Below are 16557 nucleotides of genomic sequence, written 5' to 3'. Positions count from 1 at the left end.
AATCACAGTACAGTTTTTTTCAAAAACTAAAATAGGTTTTAGGATGTGTTCGTATCTCAACAAGTATTTTATTAAGTTAATCTATAAAAGCCGTCAAATTACCATTAAAAATTGTAGTTGTGTAGGGGCCTGAATTTGAATTAAGCCACTTTCTGTTACGGGAAGTAAAACCATCTGGAAGTACAACTGTTTCTAATTACCTCACTGTCTGTAAACTTCAGGGTTTGGCATATATGCTCCTCCCAGAGTGCTACCCAAGTCCTTGCAGACTGCTAATCAAAGTCCCTTGTACAGGGAAAGGCTGGAGCCGGTTTTGGCCAGCTCAGAGCACTGCAATCTCTGTGTCTGCTAGAGGTTTGAGAAGTTTTGGTTGCACTCAAAGGATCCTACGGTTTTACTGGATTGAAAGCTAACACAAAGATCAATATGAACTCGATACCTATTGCCCTGATTTCATTAACTTTATCCATAACTTTGAGGTAAGTTTATCATTTAATATCTTTTGTACGGCTTCCTAACAGTGGGCCACAAGTAGCTATTAACAGAAGATGCTTGTTAGGGAAAGAGACAACCTGTTTCTGTTGTGTTGTGACTGCTTGGAAAAGAGACATCAGTAAAGTAATTTTGTTTAATGCAGGATACCAGTATAGGGTTTATGTTGGATACATACATATATATATATATATATATATATACATATATATATATAGTGCATTTTTAATTAGCTTTTGCAATACGATGAAACGTAAGACTGCAAAATTATAATTAAATCGATATTTTTACATTGTTTTGGCTACTGGTTGAGTAGGGTGTACTTGAAGGTTTGATTTATGCTTGTTTTGTTGCCTGCAGGGGATCCCCAGTAGTGTCATCCTCCTCCTCTCTGTGCAGGCTGTCGTTGACAGCTGCAGAGCGGCACTGCAGAGCCCCAGGAGGCAAGCTTTGCAATGGCAGAGGCAAGTGCGACTGTGGTGTGTGTATCTGTGAAGTTACAGAGCCTGGTACCTTTTACGGCCCCCTGTGCGAGTGCCACAACTGGATGTGCCTAACCTATGGTGGCGAGGTGTGTGCAGGTAAGAGAAGTAACAGTTGTTTCAAGTGGCCTTGACAATGCACGTATATTTCCATATGCATCCAGTGATAATGAGGTGGCAGCATCTACCTTGACCTTGAAATATCCAGCATTTATTGCTTTGCATATCCAGGCAACAAAAATTTATATTGTCAATTGTAAGTGCATTGTAATGGTGAAGTTTAACAGTACATGATAAACTTGGCTTTTCTGTAGAAGCTGTAAAATAGGAGTAAACTTTTGTAAGAAGTGTTGTTTATAGTATTTGGGAAGAAAGGGTATTAGTTTTCTTTTTTCTTCAATGTTTCTTGTACGTGTGGAAGTGATAGTAGGAATTTTATCTCATAATGTCCTTTGACACAATTCTTCCAGAGTCTGCTTTTTGGAAACTTCAGACATGTGAGTGAAAAAGCCCCTGAGCATAGTGTATTTTTTTGTACCAACATGTCAGCTTTAAAAGATCAAAAAACACATTTAGCTTAAAGCTGAATATCACGTGAATTCTGCTAGATTAATGACATTTTAGCAGAGAGTTGGGCAAATTCTAAAAGAAGAAAAAATAGTAACTTGCTTTATCAGCAATGGAGCCAACTTTTTTTTTTTTTTTAAAGACTAGTAGATGAAGCCAAACTTAAATGCTTAAAGATTTGAGCCATTTGTTTTCTCTTGAAAACAAAATATATTGTGCAGCATTTTCCAGTATCTCGTGCCTGGAATTAGTTAACCAGTGTGAAACAGAGTCTTCTATTCTGTAAAGAAAATAGTCTGCAGCGGTTTTCTAAAGCTAGGACCTCATTTCTATGGTTTTTCCAGGTGTAAAAATGTAGCCACATGTGTCCAGTTGTATAATTCTCACTCTGCACATACCCAAATGAGGGTTCTGTAGTAAAGGTACTGGCCTTTTTTTTTTTTTAGCCCCATAGGACAACTTCCACTGCAATGGTCTTTTGAATATATTCTTTGGCTAACTTGCCATTATTCCTCAGTGCTCTCTGAAGTTAGGGGGCTATTTATAGTCAGCCCACCGGATTTTCAGGCTTTACCTCATCCCTGTTGAGCACTTCTTTCAAAATTACTACCATGAGGAATGTAGGCACTTTGTATTCACATAACTTACACCCAATTTGAAGCATACATTTACCCTCTCTGGTGGAGGGACAATATTCAAACTGCATTTCCTTGTCATCTGAGCCATTCCGTCCTGAACATGCAGGTGTTATCCTTGTCCCTGCCTGGTGGGCATTGGAGCCAACTCTGTGGGTGCTGTGGGTGCTTGAGCACCCCCAATATTGAGAAAATTCCTTGTATGTGTCCAGGGAGGGGTTATTTTCATTGGGCTTAGCACCCCCAATAATTTTGAAAAGTTGGCTCCTATGCTGGTGGGGGCCTCTCTGCAGGGGCCAAGTGACCTAGAAGAGGCTGGGTTGTGGCAGAGGTCCCAGTTGGGTTGGCATACATTCCTGAGGAGACAGTATCTCTGACCCCCAATCTCTCACAGACTCTGACTATGAGCCCGGTGCAGGCCGCAGCAGCATTTCCGTATGGCTGTCACAGGCCTACAAGGTTGATGTTTTGCAGTTTCCAAAGGTACTGGCTGGTGCAGAGGTGCAGGGGGAGGAGACTTGGGGGGGGGGGAGGTGCCAGTAGTATCCAGCAGGTTCTCTCATGAAGGCATTGGGACAGAGCTAAGTGAGAGGGAGACCTGCGGTCAGGTCTGGGAGGGAAGGGAAAGCTGAAGATTTCTGCAAGTGCAGGGGGAGTATGAGGGAGGATGGGGGACAGGGAGACCTGCGATCAGGTCCGGGGGGGGAGGGAGGGAGAGGGAGACACGTGGTCATGCCCGGGAGGGGGCAGGAGGGAGAAGGAGACCCGTGATCAGGTCCAGCAGGGGAAGGAAGACTTGAGAAAAGTCTTAAACCTTGCTTTACCTCTTAAACTTATATGTTTGTCATTGTTATATATCCCAGCCTCTATCATCTTTTCTAGACATTTGTTTCTGTGTTCTTCTTTTGGAGATCCTTTATGTTTTGTGAAAGGGCAACTCCAGTTCTAAAATGGGGCTGGATAATGTGGCGGAACACATACCTACTGGAGGAGGATTCCATTGGCTGGGGCCTTGACCAATAGGAGCATAATGATTGGTGAAAGTTTAGTTTAGCTCAATAATGCTGCAGTTTGGCAGCTGCTGTGATTGTCTCTTCATGATAATTTTTGTGGGGTTTTTTCCTTCAGAAGCTGGGTTTGAGAGTTGTTTGAGAACTGCTTGAGTTAATGGCACTGGAGTAGCTGTGAATGTTAAAGCCTCTCAGGTCCATCTTTTTTTTTCCTGTGTTTTCATTAGGAGTAGGCAAGGGGGTTTTGGTTGTGTGGTGAAGAGCTAACTCAGGCATCGAATGAGGTGCTGGAGGATGGAGGACTTTGGGAGTGAGGCAGATTCTGTCTGGGACTTGGTGCTAGCAGCTTGGTTGTGTATGATCCCACTGCAGTTTGCAGTCTGTTCTCATCATGCAAGCGGCCTTTCCTAGTGTCTTCAATCTTCCTATATATTTCTTTTATGAGATTACCTGACTCAAGGTGATTTCCTGGGTGTTATGAAGAGGTTGATGGAGGGATTGTGTGTGTGCAGAAGTGTGTGTGTGTGATGGTGGTGGTGGGAGGGGGGTGTTTGGTGGACTATTTGTGGGTTTTGATTGTGGGAGTGTTTTAGCTGGAGGTGCAGAGTTTGAGAATGAGGTATACAGGATTTGACCAGAATACATTTGAACAATGCCTCCTAAATAGAAAGTAGAGGTCAGTGGAGGGCAGGATGAAGAACTGGCTGAGATAATAAAAAAAAAAAACACCCAATGTTTTTGCAATGAGAGTGATGGCCTGAGTAATTTTCAGTCTTTGGATCAGAGGGTTCAAATGTCTTAAGGGACTTCTAAATTTTAGGTTCTCAAAGGAAAATGTGCTGAATGCTTCTGTGGAGAAGAAGTGTCAGTCATCAGCAGTCTTTAAGAAGGAATCGAGGAGTTAGCAGTTTAACTTTTGTGCTGCTGATGGTTGGGAAACAGCTAGCTCTCATGATCATCTTCAGAGACTTCTGGCGTTGGACAGCATGTTCCGTTGGCAGGGCCGTGCCTAGGGTCTCTGGCGCCCCCCTGCAGACTATCAGTTGGCGCCCCCCCCCCCCGGTGAAAATGATCAGGCCCCCCCCCCCCCGGTGAAAATGATCGCTCACCACTTGCTACACTGACAGGAATTGTCAGCAATATTCTTAGAAACAAATTGCTATACATTGCAAAATAAGATAGCAGATGTAAATTCTCAAAGTAGACATATTCCAAATGCTAAAATGAAAATAAAATGATTTTTTTCTACCTTTGTTGTCTGGTGACTTTCTTTTTCCGATCATGCTGGCCCAGTATCTGAGTCTGCTGCTATCTGTCCTCTTAACTCCATTTCCAGGGCTTCCTTTCCATTTATTTCTTACTTTCCTCCTTTCTTCTTCATTTCTTGCTCTATATCCATTTCCAGCAATTTCTTCTCTCTCCCTGGGTCCTGTCCTCCCATCCACGTCCATCCTTGTCCCTCTCTGCCCTTCCCTCCTCCATCCATAGCCAGCAATCCTCCTCTCTCTCCTCCCCTCCATTTCCAGCAATTTGTCCTCTCCCTGGGCCCCCATGTCCATCCTTGTCCCTCTCTGCCCTTCCCTCCTCCATCCATAGCCAGCAATCCTACTCTTTCTCCCCTCCCCTCCATTTCCAGCAAATTGTCCTCTCCCTGTGCCCCCATGTCCATCCTTGTCCCTCTCTGCCCTTCCCTCCTCCATCCATAGCCAGCAATCCTCCTCCCCTCCCCTCCATTTCCAGCAATTTGTCCTCTCCCTGGGCCCCCATGTCCATCCTTGTCCCTCTCTGCCCTTCCCTCCTCCATCCATAGCCAGCAATCCTCCTCTCTCCCCTCCCCTCCATTTCCAGCAAATTGTCCTCTCCCTTCACGCGATTCGCGAACCGCTTAGCACTGCTTTAAAAAAAAATTACACGTCAGCAGGAACAGGCTGCTTCAGCCAATCCCAGGGGCCTTCCTTCAGCGTGTTCCGCCCCTGAGGGCTGAAGGAAGGCTCCTGGGATTGGCTGAAGCAGCCTGTTCCTGCTGACGTGTAAATTTTTTTTAAGCAGTGCTAAGCGGCAGCCGGTTCGCGAATCGCGTGAAGGGGGGGGTGGGACGACGCGACGGCAACGAAGAGGAGAAACAAGAGAAGTGCTGCGTGTGCCGGTAAGCTGCCCAAAGGCACAGGGGACGCCGTAGACACTGCCAGGTGGGGACCGGAGCCGGTTTTAAAGGTCATGGTTGGGCTGGTGAGGCTTAGCCTCCCCAAGCCTCTTATACGGGGTGCCTATGCCTCTCTGCTCTTTCCTCCGCGCCCTGGGGCCTTTAAATCTTTTACTTCCGGTCGCAGCAGCGTCAGTGAAAGCGGAGCGCTGCCGACGTCTCCCTTCCCTTCGCGCTCTTGGTTCCCTCAGTGTCCGCCTTCTTCTGACGTCAGAAGAAGGCGGGACACTGAGGGAACCAATGAGTGCAAGGGAAGGGAGACGTCGGCAGCGCTTTCACTGACGCTGCTGCGACCAGGTAAAAGATTTAAAGGCCTCGGCGGCGCGGGACGAGAGTAAGCACCGCGGCGGCACCCTCCAGAGGTGGGCGCCCCCCTGCGGCGCTTACCCCGCTTACCGCATTGGCACGGCCCTGTCCGTTGGCAGTCAGTCTTTACATCAAATAATTTCTGGGGGATGTTACTCGGGGGGGGGGGAATATAAGAAGATAGGAAAAGGGAGTAGAGGGACAAAGGAATTGAGCCAGCTTTTAAAGAGCTACAAGTTAACACATAACTTGTTTATTTTGAAGTATTTAGGCAGGAAAAACACTATGGTGCAAGTGTCTTATAGAGTCTTTTGAACCCATTGATTTTTCTGTGTTTTTCTCTCCTTCAGATTCAGAGACTAATATTGATTTGGTGGAGAGGGTGGAGCAGCGGTGTGTGGTGCCTTGGGAGCCAACTACAGGGTCTAAGGGTGTAGAGTCTTGGGGTGAACATATCTTCAGGGAGAAATTCTATAACTGATGGGCCCTTTTACAGAGCAGCGGTAAGCCCAATGCGGGCTTACTGCTTGCTCTTTCGGGACTGCTGCCGGCCCAACACGGCCACTGGAGGTAGTCCCGTGCTGAGTGTGCAGTATTTCCTGGGCAAAAAGACCCCCCCTGGAAATGGCTGCCCGGTTACTACCGGGTTAGCATGGGAGCCCTTTTCGTCACCTCAGTGGATGGCAGTAAGGGCTCCCTGTCACATGGCCATGCGGTAATAGTTCTCTTACTGCATTGCCATGTGTGCTGGGGGCTTTTTTGCCCACTGCGGTAAAAAGGGCCCTGGCGCGCAGGAAAAATGGCCCAAACCACCAGCGCAGGGTCTTTTTTCCTGCAACTTGGTAAAAGGGCCATTGAGTGTCTGTAAATAGGTGCCCAGAAGGCACCTGGTAGGAGCCTATTCTCTAAAGCATTGATTTGTCAACGTTTTTCATCTTGCAGCACAGTTACAAGATGCAAAAATTGTCAAGCCACACCATTAGTTTTTTAAAGGATATATTTTATCATTTAACAAACAAGTATTAAAGTTGTGTTTAAAGTTCGATAATTAAAATTTTAATCATTGTGTTTATTTATTGATTTAGTGGGATTTATTAACTACCTTTATGAAGAGATTCATTGAAGGGGGTGTACAGCAGGTGTAGTCTAACATAGCACTTACAATTTTGTTGCCAGCATAACAATAGTAAAATAACCAAGAATAAACATAAATACAATAAATGAGGTAAACTTGAAAACAGTAAATTGAAACCTAATAATAGAACTACTGTGAAACAGTTTAAAAAATATACACATTTAAGAGCACCGGAATTCAAATACCAGAGATATCATACAATGTTAGCATAATACTAATGATACACCTAATAAGCATGCATTAAAACATTCAGCTAACATAGATAAGAAGCTAAAGATTTTTTTTATAGCCACAAATAGCGTGTATTCCCTAGAGAGATTTCCCATGGGATCCCTGTAGATTCCTGCAAATCCCGTTCCCATGCATCAGCTCACCACGGCACACTGGTTGAAAAACGCTGGAATAGCCATACTGGGTCAGACCAATGGTCCATCTAGCCCAATATCCTGCTTCCAACAGTGTCCAATCCAGGTTACAAGTACCTGGCAGAAACCCAACTAGTACCAACATTCCATGCTACCACTCCCGGGGCAAACAGTACCTTCCCCCAATGTCCATCTCAATAGCAGACTAGGGACTTTCTACAGAAACTTGTCCAAACCTTTTTTTATACCCAGATACGCTAACCACTGTTACCACATCCTTCTGCAGTGAGTTCCAGAGCTTAACTATTCTTTGAGTGAAAAATGTATTCCTCCTATTTGTTTTAAAAGGATTTCCATGCAATTTCATTGAGTGTCCCCTGGTCTCTGTACTTTTGAAAGAGTGAAAAATCAATTAACTTCTACCTGTTCTACACCACTCAATCATATCCTCCCTCGGTCGTCTCTTTTCTAAGTTGAAGAGCCCTTACCTCTTTAGCCTTTTCTTATATAGGAAGCGTTCCATCGTCCTTATCATTTTGTGTCTCTCATCTTTGAATCTTTTCTAATTCTGCTATATCTTTTTTGAGATACGGCAACCAGAATTGAACACAATACTCAAGGTGAGGTTGTACCTTGGAGTGATTCAGAGGCATTATAATATTGGTCTTATTTTGCATCCCTTTCCTAATAATTCCTAGCATCTTGTTTGCTTTTTTGTTCACTGCCGCACACTGGGCAGAAGATTTCAGCGTATTGTCTACAATGGCACGTAGATCTTTTTCTTGGGTGTTGACTCCTAAGGTGGACCCTAGCATCAGGTAACTATGATTCAGATTATTCTTCCTAATGTGCATCACTTTGCATTTGTCCACATTAGATTTCATCTGCCATTTGGATTCCTGGTCTTCCAGTTTTCTAAGATCTTCCTGCAATTTTTCACAATCCGCATGTGTTTTGACAACTTTGAATTGCTTTGTGTCAATTTTAATCACTTCACTTATCGCTCCATTTTCCAGATCATTTATAAATATGTTAAATATTACCGATCCCAGTATAGATCCCTGCCATACTCCACTATTCGCTCTCCTCTATTGTGAAAAATGGTCATTTAACCCTACCCTCTATTTTCGATCCATTAACCAGGGGCTTAAGATGTTCTTGGTTCTCTAGCTTCTGTTCCTAATGGCAGAATGATATTTCTGAGTTGCCTGGATGTTGGATGGGAGTCTGAACCCTTTTTCTGCTCCGCAGTTTTGACCATTCTGAGTTGTGACTTCTTGGGGTTACCAGTTCAATGTTTGTTTTCATATTTCTATTTCTAATTTGAGGCTTGTATTTGGTGAGGGTCGGAATTTAGTTCTCAGTTATTTTATTTTTTTCAAAGAAGGTGGTGGGATACGCTTTTAAAACTGTTGGTTTTGAATGCATGTTATTTGTGGCTATAAAGATAACACAATGTTTAAAATTTTAATACTCGTTTGTTAAATGATAAAAAAAATATATATCATTAAGAAACTGATGATGTGCCTTAACAATTATTGCGCCTTGTAAAAGTGTGCCATGAAATGAAAAAGGTTGAAAATCACTGGGCTATTCTTATGTTCTTATGACTATAATAATGTCAGCACCAGAACAGAATTCCTGAAATACTCTAGCTCTCAGATAGCATTTTGCATTATGAGGAATAAGCATGCAATGCTCTATGACAGTCAATAATACTATTATTTTAGTATAGCATAAGTATAGCAATAAGGTTGCTTTACTTTGAACTACATATTTAATTTGTGTTCACTCTAACTGACTGTTTTTCAGTACATCAAAATATAGAAATCTTCAAGTAAAGCTTGGTGTAAGTGCCAACACCTAAATTAGGTGCAGACTGGGTGTATTCTATAACAACACGCATCAAGTACATAAGTACATAAGTATTGCCATACTGGGACAGACTGAAGGTCCATCAAGCCCAGCATCCTGTTTCCAACAGTGGCCAATCCAGGTCACAAGTACCTGGCAAGATCCCAAAACAGTACAATACATTTTATGCTGCTTACTCTAGAAATAAGCAGTGGGAGGAAGTGACGTCACCAGATAATATGGACGTCTGAGAGCGGAGCTCCCGCTACCCCGCAAGACTTTTGCTAATAAAACTGAGCGAGCAGCTGCAAACGGAGCTCAGTGGGACTGGATATCCTCCCCATCAACTAACGATCTTGTTACTATGAGTCGAAATAAGCAGTGGATTTTCTCCAAGTCCATTTTAATAATGGTCTATGGACTTTTCTTTTAGGAAACCATCCAAACTTTTTTTAAACCCCGCTAAGCTAACTGCTTTTACTACATTCTCTGGCAATGAATTCCAGAGTTTAATTACACTTTGAGTGAAGAAATATTTTATACGATTCGTTTTAAATTTGCTACTTTGAAGTATCTTTGCGTGCTCTCTAGTCCTAGTATTTTTGGAAAGAGTAAAACAAGTGATTCACGTCAACCTATTCCACCCCACTCATTATTTTATAGACCTTTATCATATCTCCCCTCAGCCATCTTTTCTCCAAGCTGAAGAGCCCTAGCCGCTTTAGACTTTCCTCATAGGGAAGTCATCCCATCTCCTTTATCATTTTCATCGCCCTTCTCTGCACCTTTTCTAATTCCACTATATCTTTTTTGAGATTTGGTGACCAGAATTGAACACAGTATTTGAGGTGCAGTTGCACCATGGAGCAATACAAAGGCATTATAAAATCCTAATTTTTGTTTTCCATTCCTTTCCTAATAATCCTTAACATTCTATTTGCTTCTTAGCCACCACCGCACACTGAGCAGAGGGTTTCAATGTATCATCAACTACTACTATAAATCACTTCTATAGTGCTACCAGTCATACGCAGCACTTTACAATTGAACATGAAGAAGACAGTCCCTGCTCAAAAAAGCTTACAATCTAAATCAGGACAAACAGACAGGACCAAAAAGGATAAGGGAAGGACACATAAGGATAAGATAAAAGTTATCAACGATGACGTCTAGATCCCTTTCCTTGTCGGTGACTCCTAATGTGGAACCTTGCATCACGTAAGTATAGTTTGGGTTCCACTTTCCTACGTGCATCACTTTGCACTTGCTCAGATTAAATATCATCTGCCATTTGGATGCCAAGTCTCCCAGTCTCGTAGGGTCCTCTTGTAACTTTTCACAATCCTCTTGCGATTTAACAAATGTAAGTAACTTTAGTTACCTCACTAGTTACTTTCATCTCTAGATCATCTATAAATATGTTAAAAAGCAGCGGTCCCAAATCAGACCCCTGTGGCAGTGGCGTAGCTAGGGTAGTTGACACCCGGGGCCGGTCATTTTTTAACACCCTCCCCCCCCCCCCCAAATCCAGTACTAGGCATACCGAGAATACAAAACACTCAGGACCTATAGAGCAATTCTACCATACCATAAGCAGTCATTTCTAAGAGTCACACAAGGAAAAGGAAAGCATCTTAAACACTACAGTGAGCACTAGAACATCAATTCACCTATTGTAAAACGAAACCAGACAGAATAGTACAGATCGTCGATCCTGCACAGTCAATGCCAATTGAAAGCCATTTCTTTTTCACAAACACAGATACACCCTAATCCACTATAGAATAAGTAATTATAAACTTTTTATTTAGACAAAAATTAAACTGTACCCCCGATGCCAGACTCTGCATACAATGCAACACCACAGAAACAGAAAATGTCCCCTAGTACTGTGCAAAATATAAAGACAGCAGATGTAAATTTGAAAAAACTAACAAATACCAATCACCACTTTACAAATTAACAAATTTAGCTTCCAGAGGCCAAAATCTCCTTCTTCAGGTCAATACAGTATAGTGCTGTTACAGTATCCTATCCTATCCTGACCTGAGGAAGGGGGTTTTGTTCTCTGAAAGTTAAGTCAAAATGTATTAAAATTAGTCCAATAAAAAGATTACCTTATTTACATGTTCTATTTATAAACATTTATTAACACAGCTACAATACTATATCCTAAAGCAAAATAATAAAAATATATATTTACAGTTTGTTGTCTCTGGTTTCTGCTTTCCTCATCTTCTTTTCACTGTCTTCCTTCCATCCAGCATCTGTCTTCGCTCTCTCTCTGCCCTCTCTAATGTCCCTTCCACCCACTGTCTGCCCTCTCTCTCTGCTCCTTCCATCCACTGTCTGCCCTCTCTCTCCCTTCCATCCACATCTGGCCTCTATTTCTGCCCCTTCCATCCACCATCTGCCCCAGTCTGCCATTTCTTTCTCCCCCTTCCATCAACATCTGCTCTCTCTCTCTCTCTCCCTCCCTTCAATCCACATCTGCCCTCTATCTCTGCCCCTTCTATCCACCATTTGCCCCAGTCTGCCCTCTTTCTCTCTCCCCCTTCCACCCACCATCTGCCCTTTCTTTATGCCCCTTCAATCTGTGTGCCCTCCCTCTCCAATCCATCTAGGGTCTGCCTTCCCTCACGCTCCTCCCTTCCATCCAGGGTCTGTCCCCACCCTCCCCAATCCCCTTCTCCCCTCTGGGCTCCCCCCACCCTCCCCAATCCCTTTCTCCCCTCTGTGCACGCATCTGGGCTCCCTCACCCTCCCCAATCCCCTTCTTCCCTCTGGGCACCCATCTGGGCTCCCCCACCCTCCCCAATCCCCTTCTCCCCTCTAGGCACCCATCTGGGCTCCCCCACCCTCCCCAATCCCCTTCTCCCCTCTGGGCACCCATCTGGGCTCCCCCACCTTCCCCAATCCCCTTCTCCCCTCTGGGCACCCATCTGGGCTCCCCCATCTGGACTCCCTCCCCCACCCTCCCCAATCCCCTTCTCCCCTTTGAGCACCCCTCTGAGCTCCCCACCCCCCACCTGACCCGACACACCTACCAGCTCCGTTCTCCTGCTCCCACCCTGTCCTGCCTTAAAAAAATTTTTTTTGAAGCGCCGGAGTGGCAGGCAGCGCCTCGCGTCTGCCCTGCTAGTAAAAGTCTCCTCGACGTTGTCGTTGGGCCTTCTCACATTGAGTCCCGCCCGCCCTTGCGGTAATAGGAAGTTACCTCAGAGGAGGGCGGGACTCAATGTGGGAAGACCCGACAACGATGTCGAGGAGATTTTTACTAGCAGGGCAGACGCGAGGCGCTGCCTGCTACTCTGGCGCTTTGAAAAATTTTTTTTAAGGCAGGACAGGGTGGGAGCAGCGGGAGCGCAGCATCCCCCACCCGCTAACACCCGGGACGGACCGCCCCCACCGCCCCGCCCTTTATACGCCACTGCCCTGCGGAACTCCACTATCTACCCTTCTCCATTGAGAATACTGACCATTTAACCCTACTTTCTGTTTTCTATCCTTGAACCAGTTTTTAATCCACAACAGGACACTACCTCCTATCCCATGACTTTTTAATTTCCTCTGGAGTCTTTCATGAGCTACTTTGTCAAACGCCTTTTGAAAATCCAGATACATAATATCGACCGACTCACCTTTATCCACGTGTTTGTTCACCCCTTCAAAGAAATGTAATAGATTGGTGAGGCAAGATTTCTGTTCACTAAATCCATGTTGACTTTCCAGCTTATAATCGAAAGTGATCGCCGGCCATCTTCCGACACAAATCGGGAGATGGTCGGCGATTTCTTAAAAGCAGCGAAATTGGTATAATCGAAAGTGGCATTTTTGACAGCATCGCCGCTTTCCCGTCGCTTCGCCAGCGAAAGTTCAAGGGGGCGTGTCAGTAGATTAGCGAAGGCGGGATATGGGCGGGCATGGGCGTGGCTACCAGATGGCCGGCTTTTGCCGATAATGGAAAAAAAAAGCGGCGTTAAGCACTATTTCGCCGGCTTTACTTGGTCCTTTTATATTCACGACCAAGCCTCAAAAAGGTGCCCCAACTGACCAGATGACCACTGGAGGGAATGGGGTATGACCTCCCCATACTCCCCCAGTGGTCACCAATCCCCTTCCATACTAAAAAAATAAAACTAAAAACCTTTTTTGCCAGCCTGTATGCCAGCCTCAAATGCCGTACTCACCTCCATGACAGCAGAATGTGTTGTATCCTCCAACAGCCTTTCCCTGGTTGCGATGTGGCTCTTGGGTGAGTGTGACACCTTTTCTGTTAGGTGTCCTGCAGAGTCACATTAGCAATGCATTGTGGTGGGTGTAGGGTACTGGGCTCTACTCCCATGGTGCTTTTCCCCCCTGCTAACTGGGTCAGAGTGTGCCCTGTTTTGTTTCCTGTTGTAGTCCATTCGGTAGTGGCCATTTTTGTAAACCAGTTTTAGTTCCCGTTCCTGTGTTACCCACGTTAGAGAACGTAGTTCTTACGTTGAATGGTGCTGAAAGAGGGCATTGTACACCATTGTGCCAGCTCTGACCTACTGCTAATCTTAGTACCAGGGGACTCTTTGCCAGTGGGGCACAACCTCTGATCTGCAGTTAACTGTGAGTAAATGTGGTTATTTCAAGAAAGAACTTTTTCAGAGAGATTAGTCTCCAGGTGTGAACTGGTGTGCCAAAGTTACACAGCAGCAATAAGTCCTAGAGGCTGTATGCAGGTCCCTGGAGCAATTTTAGTGGGTGCAGTCCATTTGTGGGTAGTGGGTTTGGGGGGGGGGGGTTGGGGGGCTCAGCTCCCAAAGTAAGGGAGCTATGCACGTGGGAGCTTTTCTGAAGTCCACCGCAGTGACCCCTAGGGTGGCTGGTTGGTGTCCTGGCATGTCAGGGGGGCCAGTGCACTAAAAATGCTGGCTCCTCCCACGGCCAAATGCCTTGAATTTGGCCGGGGTTTGAGATGGCCGACATAACTTTCCATTATCGCTGAAAAACAAACTCGGCGAACTCCACGGCATTTGGCCGGGCTAAACCGTATTATCGAAAAAAAAAGATGGCCGGCCATCTTTTTCGATAATACGGTTCCGGCCAGCTGTAGCGCCGCCGCCAACATAGATCGCCGGCGATCTATTTGGCCGGTGACGTTCGATTATGCCCCTCTTTTTCTCATTAATCCATGCTTTTGACTATGCTCTGTAATTTTGTTCTTTATAATAGTCTCTACCATTTTGCCTGGCACCGACGTCAGACTCACCGGTCTATAATTTCCCGGATCACCTTTGGAACTTTTTTAAAAATCGGCATTAAATTGGCCATCCTCCAATCTTCCGGAACCATGCTTGATTTTAAAGATAATTTACATATTACTAACAATAGTTCCGCAAGTTAATTTTTCAATTCTATCAGTACTCAGGGATGAATACTGTCCAGTCCAGGAGATTTGCTACTCTTCAATTTGTCAATTGCGCCATTACATCATCCAGGTTTATAGAGATGTCATTCAGTTTCTCTGACTTGTCAGCTTTGAATACCATTTCTGGCACTGGTATCTCTCCCAAATCTTCCTCGGTCTTCCCTGGTTGCCCCTTTTACCCTTGGTCATCTAGTGGTCCAACTAATTCTTTTGCTGGCTTCTTGGTTTTAATATACCTAAAAAAAATTTTAATGATGGGATGCTTACTCAGATGTCAAAATTGATCACGGCTTCATATATATGCTTGATGTTAATGATCATAGTTATTTCTGTGTGATCATTTGTTCTCAATATTATTGTGTCTATTCATCTAATTTTTATTCATGTCTTTTGTTCATGATTTTTAATGTATGATTATGAATTTCATAGCCTATCTCTTTTTAATAGAATATATTTAATGTATGATTATGAATTTCCTAGCCTATCTCTATTTAATGGAATATGATTTATACATGCCTGACTCGTTCATATATATGTATATATATATGATATTATACAATTTGTTTGTATGTTCCATTTACTTAACAATTTTGAAATTTATATGGAGATGTTAAGTTTGCTTACTGTCAACACTTTTTAACAATTTTTAAAAATGATTTTATGTTGTTGTTGTATATGGTTTTATATGATATATTTTCAAAGTATTTATATGTTTGTTTCCTGATAGACTCCTGATGCAGGTCAGATAGGCCGAAACACAGCTGTGTCGAGTTTTGCTCATCGACCATTTTATTGTATTTTATTTCAACTTCATTTTTGTTTATTGAAATATTTAATTGGATTTTTAACTGAAGTGTTGTCTATTTTATATTTTTTGGTCATCTTCGCTGTTTTTTTGGTTCTGTTTACGGTTTTGCAAAGACTGGTTTCCTCTGTTTTTTGCATGTGAAGGGAGTGACATGCACAGTGGAAGCCATGTGGCCTAGTAACCTCAACATCTGCTGAGCTGTGACCTTCTGGCTTTCTCAAATCCAAGTGGCAAGTGTGACTAGAGCGTCCTATCTCAGCACTGGGAGAAAGGCTTGTGCCTGCTGCATGTCTAGCAGGGCTCCAGTAAACTCAAATTTCTGAACCAGGAGCAGGTGGGACATAGGGTAGTTTAAAACAGAACCTAGTAACTCTAGTACCTGAATAGTTCTCTGCATGGCTGGCTGAGCACCATCCTTCGACATGCTCTTCACCAGCCAATTGACCTGGTAGGGAAAAACATGGACTCTCAGTTTGAATAGTGATGTTGCGACTACTGCTCTACATTTCGTGAAGACCTTGGTAGCTGACGCAAGGCCAAATGGCAACACCCAAAATCTGAGATACTTCCTGTGGCCTGGAAGTATCGGGATATGAGCGTAGATGTCCTTTAAGTCCAGAGAGAATAGCCAATCTTGAGAATAGCCAATCTTGAACCTGAATCATTGGAGAAGGGTGCCCATCCTGAAATTTTCCTCAACCAGGAATTTGTTCAGTGCCCTTAGGTCTAGGATGGTATGCACCCCCCTGTCTATTTTGGGACAAGGAAGTACCTGGTATAGAATTCCTTTCCTTCTTCCTCTGGTGGAATGGAATCAACCTCATGGGTCTTAGAAGGGTGGAGAGTTCCTCTGCAAGTACCTACTTGTGCTGACAGTTGAATCAAGATGCTCTCGGAGGGCAATTTGGTAGTCTTTGACGCCAATGCATGGCGTACCTGATAGGGATTATTTGAAGAACCTACTGCATCGAGTATTAGGAACTTGGTCCTTGCCTGGAAGATGCAGGCTCCACCCTCAATTCTGGCGAAGCTTCTTCCATCGACATTGAGGGGATACCCATATGGGCAGCCTGTGGACTCCAGTACCTGATACAGCATCAGCATTGATGACCTCACCACAGGCTGAGGGCCATATGAGACAGCAGGTAGAGGCATAGCTGGTGCAAGCACCCCCAATGCTAATGCACTGTGCTGGAGTAACCCCACCAAGTGCTCCTGGAGCATGGCCCAGATATGCTCATTGAGAGTTGACATTGGGAAAGGCTGGGGTGTCAGTTCAGAGACAGCCCGCTCTGG

At 44.3% G+C, this 16557-nt stretch overlaps 1 protein-coding gene across 1 annotated transcript in view; it reads left to right on the top strand.

The window, feature by feature from the left end:
* The first annotated feature begins 307 nt into the window (after positions 1–307).
* Positions 308–16557, top strand: part of ITGBL1 (integrin subunit beta like 1) — a 477502-nt gene continuing 461252 nt past the window's right edge. Inside the window, exons 1-2 of the mRNA XM_030201342.1 lie at positions 308–479; positions 853–1073. Of these exons, the coding sequence (XP_030057202.1) occupies positions 427–479; positions 853–1073 (274 nt within the window). The 5' untranslated portion in view covers positions 308–426. The remainder of the gene's footprint in view (positions 480–852; positions 1074–16557) is intronic.

The sequence above is a fragment of the Microcaecilia unicolor genome, chromosome 4 (genome assembly GCF_901765095.1).
Source record: "Microcaecilia unicolor chromosome 4, aMicUni1.1, whole genome shotgun sequence".
Taxonomy (NCBI): Eukaryota; Metazoa; Chordata; class Amphibia; order Gymnophiona; family Siphonopidae; genus Microcaecilia; species Microcaecilia unicolor.
The sequence above is the reverse complement of the archived record's forward strand: the minus strand, read 5'-3'. Positions and strand labels throughout refer to the sequence as shown.